Source organism: Carettochelys insculpta, chromosome 32 (assembly GCF_033958435.1).
Source record: "Carettochelys insculpta isolate YL-2023 chromosome 32, ASM3395843v1, whole genome shotgun sequence".
NCBI lineage: Eukaryota > Metazoa > Chordata > Testudines > Carettochelyidae > Carettochelys > Carettochelys insculpta.
Window position 1 is genome coordinate 10,662,742 of NC_134168.1, and position 10,045 is coordinate 10,672,786.

Sequence of the window (10,045 nt, forward strand, 5' to 3'; positions counted from 1 at the left end):
CATGGATGTTAGGCCTGGAAGACAACTCAGGAGGTCATCTAGTCCAACCCCCTTCTCAAAGCAGGACAACCACCAACTCAATCATCCCAGCCAGGCCCTTGTCAAGCCTGGTTTTAAAATCGTCTAAGGATGGAGATTCCACCTTCTCCCTATGAAACCCATTCCAGTGCTTCACTGACCTTCTCATGAAATATTTTTCCGAATTTCCAAGCTAGGCCTCCCCCACTTCATCTTGAGATCATTGCTCCTTGTTTTGCAATTTTTTACCACTGACAACAGCCTCTCTCTATCTTTTTCAGAACCCCACTTCAGGTAGTTGAGGCTGCTATCAAATCACCCTTCACTCTTCTCTTCTGTAGACTAAATAAGATCAGATCCCAAAGCTTATGTTCCTCATACGTCATGTACCCCAGCCCACTACTCATTTTCATTGCTCTCCACTGAACTCTGTCCAATTTCTCCACATACTTTCAGTAGTGTGGGGCTCAAAACTGTGCACAGTACTCCAGAAGTGGCCTCACCAGTGCCGAACAGAGGGGAATAATCACTTCCCTTGTTCTGCTGGAAATGTTCCTGCTAATGCAGTCCAACATGTCATTAGCCTTCTTGGAAACAAGTCACACTCAAATCGAGCTTCTCATCCACAGTACTCCCCAGATCTTTTTCTGCACATCTTCTGCTTGGCCAGTTGGTTTCCAGCTTGTAGCGGTGATGAGGAATCTCTTTTTGAAACACAGTGGTTGCTGGACCTGTGCAGAGAACCTGAAAATGGTTTCTGACGTCTATCTGCACCAGGGATTACCAGAGTTCTCTCCTTTTTTTTGCTCCTGGAGAACACATGCTCCCAATTTTCCTCCATGTTCTGCACTGCTCTCTTATGCTTCAGCATGCTGCACCTGCAGAGCCAAATGCTGACTTCTATCCAGAAAATCTTAATTTTCCTGGATGCAATGCAAGGTCGTGACTTGGGGCTCTACTCTTTCAACCTTCTCCTGCAGTGTGGAGACCCCCTTTCACTTCACTAAAAATACAGTTGTTCCTTTCCTCTGGGAGAAAGACAAACAAGGCGTATACTTTGCAAGCAACAAGAGCTGATCCCTCATTAGCCACGTTGTCCACCTTCAAGGAGCATCGTCAGATATATTTAATGCTCACATAAGCCTGAAAGTCACAGCTTTTCATGTCAGATCAGTGTAACTGCGCCCACTCGCAGGGCTGGATTTTTCACTTGCCTGAGCACTGTGGTTACCCTACAGACTGCAGTGTAGACTGCACCTCCCTTGATATTGGCCTGAATATTTTGGGTCTAATCCTAAAAAAATTACACTTTTTTCATCAGTGGGAGTTGACCCATGATTTTACTTCTGTGCTTGTGCTTTGGTCAGGTCAAAGCCTCAGAGCCTGAAGGAACCGGGAGAAATGAAGCACGTCTTGCTCTCATGCCATGAGGAACTGAAAGTGACTCCGCAGTAGTGACTGTGAAACCAGGGTAAGGGATAGAAGAATCAGTCACGTGGCTGTTTTAACTGCCTTCATGCTCACCATGTGAGCTCAGAAAATGGCTGTAGCAGATGTGGAGGTGCCATTCTTCTGTGGAGATGGAAAAGAGGAGGTGCACGTCTTGCTTACCCAGGGCCAGAACCATCCAACCATCATCCTTCTGTAGGACTGGAGACATTGTGTAGCAAGAGAGAGTTTCTGGATTTATGGTCCAACCTGACAGGCAGCTGGCACACAAGGAAGTGTTCTACGGTAGCTATGATGTAGTCTTTTATGCTGCACTTCATCTTCTTCACTGTGATATTATTATTATATGATTACGATAAAGTTATAACACAGGTGTTAGAAGATGAGTCATGTGAGGTGTCATTGGAGAAGTTTTGATTTGCTGAACAAGATTATCCTGTTTGTATCTATGTACCATTTTGGGAACTAAAGTTGTATGTGTAATTTGATTCTGGTCACACCTGGGCAATGCCCACTAGGCTAGATGTTTCAGTCTGGACAGCTGGTTAGCACGGTTCTGTTCAAGACAAAGAAACAAAAGGCTTTGGGAGAATCTTATCTTCCACCTGGTGAGCCTCCCTGAGAATGCACAACTCCCAGTAGAGCTTTGAAATGTGAATCCTGCCATACGCTAAAGCTCTATAAGGCATGGAGAGCCTTCATCTTATTTTTTTCATAGCCCCTGTCATGGCTTCTTCCCCACTCTAGCAAGATAAATGAAGAAGTGGGGGCCAGCAAAAGTTCCTCCAAAACCTAATCTACCAGGTTTTCATATAAACTTCCCCTCAAAAATCCTAAAAACCCTTTTGGGGTTAAAATTTTGGGGATAAAATTCGGTGCCACCGCCCAAGTAATAATAAGGAAACCAGGGAAAAACTACTTGGGACATCTCAGCCCAAAAGTAAAAAGCGGGACACAAATATTAACCAATACCAGGTTAATAAAAATTTAAAAAAACAACTTTTACTATTCCAACAATATTTGTGTTGCAAACCTCATAACTAGATGAAAAAGTCACAGAGTAAAACACATGGGGAGTCTCCACCATGGGCCTAAAACTTAGGTACAAGAAAAGGAAAAGAACGTTTCCAAAAAGTGCACAGACATCCAATCCCACTTCCCAAACCATAAAACAATAAAGCCTAACGGATCTATCTAAACTTTCCCCTACTTACAGAAGATTGGAGGGCTTGTTCTTGGACAAAGATATTCTGTGTCTCTTTCCCTCATGGCTGGAAAAAGAAAAAGAAACAAAGAACAGAAAAAGAAAAAAACAAAATTCAATTCTTACCCACATTCCTATGGGCCAACCCCACCTGGCTAAGGAGGTTAACCCTTTTACTCCCAGGCTGCTGGTTAACCCACATGATCATGACAGCCCCCCAGACAAAAAGACTGCTGCAAACAACAGAGGGTCAAAGACCAAACTGGGGGCAAGTGCTTGATCAAGGCTAAAGCAATTTCTAGCCTGTGCATGAAAACCGTGGGGATTCCAAGACATAAAGAAAGTGCAGCTTGTGTCTTGAAAATCAGCAGGAGGGCTTGTACCATTAGCCAGGGTGAGAATTTCCTTGCTGAGTTTTCTGTTTTGATCTATTTCCTCTCACTTATGATCATTTAAAATCTATGTTTTCTAGTTTGTGTACTCGTTTTTGCTTTCTCTCAATGACTGAGTTTCATTGGAGCCCAAGGGAAAATCATAGCTCAGGGGGAAAGTCACTGTATACTCCTCTCCAAAGGCAGGGAGGGAGGGAATTCTATGGCCCGATGCTGTATGGTTCTCAATGGCACATAAGGCGGTAACATTTTTGGTTTATCCTCCAGCAGGGTTGTGAGTCTGGGAAGCTTGGAATTAATTTGGCTGTGGTCTCCAGGGGCTCATATAATGGCAAAAAGTTGTGTCCGTACCTGTGCAAATGCTGGTGAATTAGTAAAACCAGGAGCATGTCTGTACCTTGTTCCAGAAACACACGGTGGGGGGGGACATGCTGGTGGGTCAGAGGGCTCGGTGGCATCTCACTTCCCAGGTGGCCTCCCAGAGGCAGCCTTCACTCTGTCACCAAATGCATTCCAGTCCCAGCTCACACTTGAGTTCTCACTGATTTTCACTTTTGCTGTTAGCTCCTGGAAATGGCATAAAAAGCTCCAAGGGATGGTACACGATGCCAGCCGACAATCAGACCTATTTTGCCCCTGTAAGCTTCATCCTGACCGGCATCGAAGGTACGGAGGAGTCGAACATCTGGATGGCCATCCCCTTCTGTCTGATGTACATTGCAGCACTTTCTGGCAACTCTCTCCTGCTATTCATCTTCGGGACAGAACAAAGCCTCCATGAGCCCATGTATCTTTTCCTCTCCATGCTGGCCACAGCTGATCTACTGCTATCGACCACCACAGTGCCCAAGATGCTGGATCTCTTCTGGTTCAGAGCAGGGGAAATTTCTTTTGCTGCCTGCCTCACCCAGTTGTTTTTCATCCATTTCAGTTTCATTGCCGAGTCGGCCATCCTGGTGGCCATGGCATTTGACCGGTATGTTGCCATCTGCAACCCCCTGAGATACAGCACTGTGCTAACCAAGGCTGTGATTGGTAAGATGGGGCTGGCCACTGTCACAAGAAGTTTCTGTGTTGTTTTCCCTGTTGTCTTGCTGGCGAAGAGACTGAAGTTCTGCAGGACCAACCTCCTGCCACACACCTACTGTGAGCAGAAGGGCATCGCCCGGCTGGCCTGCGACAACACCACAGCCAACACGGTGTTAGGCATCGTCATGGCTATGTTGGTATTTCTGTTGGATGCTGCGCTCATTGCTATGTCTTATGTGCTGATCCTCAGGGCCGTCTTCCGGCTCCCATCCAGCAACGCCCGGCTCAAAGCTCTGCGCACCTGCAGCTCCCACATCTCTGTCATACTTATGTTCTACCCACCCTCCCTTTTCTCCTCTTTTGCATACAGTTTAGGGCACATCCTCCCTGGTTATATACTCAACCTCCTGGCCCATCTCCATCTGCTCCTTCCTCCCATGTTAAACCCCATCATTTATAGGGTGACAACAAAAGCGGTGCTGAATAGGGTGATCAAGGTGTTTTATCGATGCTGCGGCAGAAGCTGCCTGCTGAGCTAAAGGAGGCAACAAAAATATTTTGACACTTAAAAATTAAAGCCAGATGTTCATTTGCACTGTAGGGATGTTGTAACTATGGGCTTCTAAAGTGTAAGCTTGAAACCGTGTCTCTGTCACCAATAAAAGTAATTTCCCCATCCACTGTAAGTCTCTGATCTCCTGAGACTGACATGGCTACAATGACGCTGCTCCGGAAGACGCAGCTGAGAGCTGCCGGAGGGGTACAAACATTAAATCCATGTGCCTCTGAAGGTTAGGAAGGGGGAAAGGGTCCAAAGAACAATTCCAGAAACTCTGGGCCTTACCGTGGCTGTGAGTAGTCAGACTGCCTCAAAGATGGTAAAGGTTGAACCACTATTGTCCTGCTCTCTCAGCCGGTAACACGCACGATTTGGCATCATTTTAGTTAGCAGGATGGCCACTTTCCAAGGGTGGGGCCAACTTTCCTGCGGTTGCACAGTTCTTCACAGCCACCTGTCCTGGCTGTCAGTGTTCTGAGCTGTTGTTTAGCTGTGATTTACCCCCAAAATGCATTGTAAGAGCCCAGCAAGCAGTGAAAGCTTTGGTAATGTGCAAGACAAAATTGACCTCCAATGGTGCAGCAAATTTTCTCCTTCAACACTGGTCAGGTCGTTGGGTGCCAGACTTGGGAGGTTCAACCTGTAATTAAAACCATATCTCATAGTAATGCTTCCCTTCGGCTCCTACCAAGAAATAATGTTGCATCTTATCACCTCAGGGAAATGAGTGCAAACAGGGCCTGACGTGTGAAAGTGGAAAGTGTGGTACACCACCTGATCAATTCACAAATAAGAAAAGTACGGAGGTAATTCTTCTGCTTTATTCCAAACAGCCAGGAGATGTGGAACAGGAAGGGAAATGTTAAACAATAGTATGTGTCTACTGGGGACTGAGAAATGTTTCTTTGTTTTTCAGACATTCAACAGGCCTACTTGCACCAGCAGGGTTGCACTAGTCCAACAAAAATTGTGTTGTGAGTTCTGTGCTGGTTTTGTGTTATTGCTGTTCTTTTGGTGGCTATTGTACAAGGGTGTTTATCACACACACCTTTAGGGAACATGATGGGCCTGAGGAGAAGCTGCTACCCCCCTGGGTGAGCCTTCCCGGGAACTCCCCACAGAGCCTGTAAATAACAGCAGCTGTGAGTCTCCAGGGGCAGGTGAGGAGATTCCAGAACTCTGGGCGCCATGTTAGAAAATCGGTGTTTTTCCACCCGCTGGTCTGAGACCCAAGACTGGAAACAAAGCGTTCCTGCCCTGCACTGAAGCCATAAAAGGGAAGGACTCAGCTCCTCACTTCCTCTTCACGGCCCACACAAGAGCACTCCTGGAAAGAGCTGAGAAATAAGGCTAAACTGGGGGGAAGGGCTGGACCCAACTGAAGGGATCTCAGCCTGTCTGTGGGCACCTGAGAAACCCAAACTGCAAATCAGCTGCAGCTCGTGCCTGGCCATTCTGCCAGTGTCCTGGTATCAGCAGTCAGGTGAGAACCTGCTCATCCATAATCCATCTAACTGGGGCCTTACGCTCACTGTGCCTCTTGGTGGGTTTGCCCATTAACCTGCTTCAATCTGTTTGCTAGCCCAGAAAATCAACTGTTAGTAGCTAATGAATGTGGGTGTAGTTTAACCTAAGCCGTGTGCCTCTACATGGAATATCGAGGGCAGGATCCCAGCCTGGTCACACACCTGTGGCTAATCCTCTGCACGCAGAGGGAGAGGCAAAGCCAGTTACAAGTTCCTCTGGGTCGGTGCTTTGAGCAGGGCCGGGCAGGGCAGTCGCAGTTCCTAGGCAGGGAGCTGGAGCTTTTCCTTTCTTGGTTACCACCAGAGCTGCTCAGAGACTCTGTGTGTAACTGCAGCTGGGCGTGTCCCTGCCTGAGCGAACACAAAAGAAGACTGGAATTTTGGTCCTGTGGCAGCTTAGGGGTCTTCTTAGCCTCCGTTTGGCACCAGAGAATTCAGACTGAACTGGGAGATTTATCTCCCAATTGGTTTCTCCTTGTGAGTATTTCAGTTTTCCTGTCTTTGTAAAATAGACCTGCCACTGGTCCTTTTTTTCTGTTATTCCAGGAGCTCTGCTCAGCTCATACATCCCATCAACACCAAGAAGTCTTGTAGCACCTTATAGACTAACAGATGTTTTGGAGCATGAGCTTTCCTGGGCAAAGACCTGTCTGTGGCTCATCCTTATCCTCCAAAATATCTGTTAGTCTATAAGGTGCCCCAAGAATTCTTGTTGTTCTCAAAGCTACAGACTAACATGGCTCCCTCTGCAATACTTATCCCATGAACACAGATTTCATTTGAGATCAAAAGGACTCTCTGAATTAATTTCCATTCAGATGAGACTTTCCCTTTCTTCTATTGCTTCGTTTTAGGGATCAGGAATTTTTTGGACTCTGTTATTTTCAGTTTGGAAGCAGTTCTTTTCCATGCAAGGGAATGACAACAAAATAGCCCAAGATGAGCAATAAAGCCCAGCCAGGCAGTAGGAGTGCAGAGCTCCATTTCCTGTGGGCAGTGAGGACTACCAATGGGAGGAATAACTGGAAAATATATGACAAAGGTTATAATCGTAGCTCAGAATATCTGAAGGAAGGGTGAGGACGAGGGTGCAGCTGGCACTAGATGATCGATGGGAAAAGGTAACACAGCACAGTGACAATGAAGTAATCAGATTTAGAAAAGATGAACACCTGCTCCAGCATGTGCCAAAAGTCTGAAAGAACATCACTGCTTGTCCAACCCCAGGGGAAAGAGAAAAAGTTCAGTAGTTCAGAGCAAAACATGCAGAATAAGGAGGAACACACGGATCTCCTGTTAAGAACATAGAGGATCAGACCCAAGGTCCATATACTCCAGTGTCCTTTCTTCTGACAGTGGCCAATGCTCGGTGCCCCGGAAGGAATGAATAGACCAGGTGATCATCAAGGGTTCATCTACACTAGGAACTAACTTCAAAGTAAACTTTGAAGTTGGGGACTACATTGAAGTAGCCAGCAGAGACTCTACACACATTTTCTATGACTTCAAAGTTAACTTCGAAGTAGGGAGCCCAACTTTCAAGCCTTTACTCCATTCCAAGTTCAAAGTAGGGTGTGTGTAGATGCTCTACTTCAAAGTAGCTTACAAAGTTACAAAATTAGCAACTCTGAAGTTATTTTTGTGGTGTAGACACAACCCAAGTGATCCATTTCCTATCACCCATTCCCAGCTCTGGGCAAGAGTGATTTCCATCCCAGGTCTTCTCCATGAATCAATCCAGTTTATTTGCGATCTGTGTGTGCACTCCATTATTCACCACATGTGTCTGATTGCTTGTAGAATTGTTCCAAAAAATTCAATGGCCTTTCTTCAGTGTGTGTGTGTGTGTGTTTGTGTGTGTGTGTGTGTGTTTTCTAGATTTCTATTTGCACTTCTCTCAGTGATCCTTTTCCGCTTGTGGGGAAGCCAGAGCTGGATCAGGTGCATTGCAAGTCAGTGGTTACAGCAGCAGGTGATAAGGACTTATCAACAAGCAATACAGGGAAAAACAAGTGGGAGATTGCAGATTTACGGGCTCTGGAGATATAACAACCTCTCTCTCACACAAACGCACACACTCACTCTCTCTCTATCTATTTTATCTCCTTTTATTTCTCCCTCCTGTTTTCTCTGGGTCTATTTTCATTTTATTTCTCTCTTGAGGAATTTTCATTTTTATCACACTTTATTTCTTCGTATGTGGTTAGATGTCAACATCACCTGTGCTCACGTACACGAGAGGAGGCTCGTGCAACTTATCCTGCTCTAAGTGAGAGGAGCAAGAAGCTGAGACAGACGCACCGACAAACAGGCAGACAGACACCCTCAAACACAGACAAACTAACACAAACGTATATACATGACAGAGGACAGCTGGACAGACTTTCATACAAACCACAGGCTGTTGAGTCTTTTGGTGTATGTCATAGGGGGGATGTCTATACAGGTTGAATCTTTCTCGTCTTGCACCTTCGGGAACTGTCCGGTGCCGAATGAGAGAATTTGCCAGACCACGGCAGGTCAATATTGTCTAGCACGTTACCAACACTTCCTCTGCTTACGGGGCTCTTGGAAGACACATAGGGGTAAATTGCAGCTAAATAACAGCACAGAGCACTGACAGCCAGGACTGGTGGCTGGAAGGAAATGGATGGGACCACAGAAAAACCTGGCTACAACCATGACAAGGGGTCATCCAGCTTCATAAAATCACGCCGGGTGATGGATTTTGCCGACTGAGAGAGTTTGGGATTCTAGAGGTTTGACCTGCACTTCACCTGGGCCATGAAATTCCCAGCTCCAGTTGACCCAAAGGCAGACTGAGCACCTGAGCTAAAAATAGCAGCGTAGCCTTGGCAGTACAGGCGACATGCAAGCCCAAGCCGATCTGAGAGCTCAGATAGGGACACAGTGCCTGTCCCACACTGCCGCTTGTGCTGCCCTGTTCTCACCGCTGCTATTGTCAACCCCTCATTCGCTCATCTGCTCAAGCTGGGAACTTAACCTCCCGGCTGCAGGGCCAGTGGGTAACTCAAAATACCTTCCACTGCCCAGTGGGGGGTTTGTCACATGTCCTCTGCATTTGGAGAGATGACAGGACCACGACGAAGCTATTTCCAATGCCCGTGTTTGAACTCGGAATAGCTCTCGTTTGCCAGCCAACGATTTCTGAGTTTTGTCTTCTCCAAGTCTCACTGCGGCACAGATACCAGAAAGATGTGTCGGAATCCCAGCCCCACCGTGGGATTTCAAGTGCAGCAGAGGTTGAACGAGAGAGAAGGGAGACGGGTGTAATTCACTGGGTTCCTGTGCTCTTGTTCTGACCATATTGGAAGCTCAGCATGTGTCTTCCTTTGACTCTTGACAACTTCGTTGTTGCAATGGAGAGAAGTTGTGATGTGAGGTTTCTGCCAGTACAGCTGACAGCACAGCCTGACCGTGCGCGCTCCATCAGTACTTCATGGTTTTCTTTTTGCAGATACACACTATGGAGAAAGCAGAAGGAAGAAATCAAACAGTCATCGTGGAATTCATCCTCTTGGGATTTGGGAATGGCCCTGAGCTGCAGCCCCTTCTCTTCCTCGTGTTTCTGGTGACCTACATTGCAACTGTGGCTGGGAATGGCCTCATCATTGCGCTAGTTGTGTCTGATCGGCACCTTCACACCCCCATGTACTACTTACTAGGGAACTTTTCCTTTCTGGAGATCATTTACACCTCCACCTTACTGCCCAGGCTGCTGGCCAGTCTCTTGACAAGGGACACACCCATTCCTGTTAAGGCTTGTATTGTGCAATTGTGTTTCTTTGGTTGCTTGTCCACTGTAGAAAATGTGCTGCTGGCGGTCATGTCTTATGACCGGTATTTA

The 10,045-nt window shown here is 46.6% G+C and overlaps 1 protein-coding gene across 1 annotated transcript; it reads left to right on the forward strand.

The window, feature by feature from the left end:
• The first annotated feature begins 3,668 nt into the window (after window positions 1–3,668).
• LOC142005114 (olfactory receptor 52B2-like) lies at window positions 3,669–4,631 on the forward strand. The gene has a single exon (XM_074982810.1). The coding sequence runs from the start codon at window positions 3,669–3,671 to the stop codon at window positions 4,629–4,631; it is 963 nt and encodes a 320-aa protein (XP_074838911.1).
• The last annotated feature ends 5,414 nt before the right edge of the window (window positions 4,632–10,045 follow it).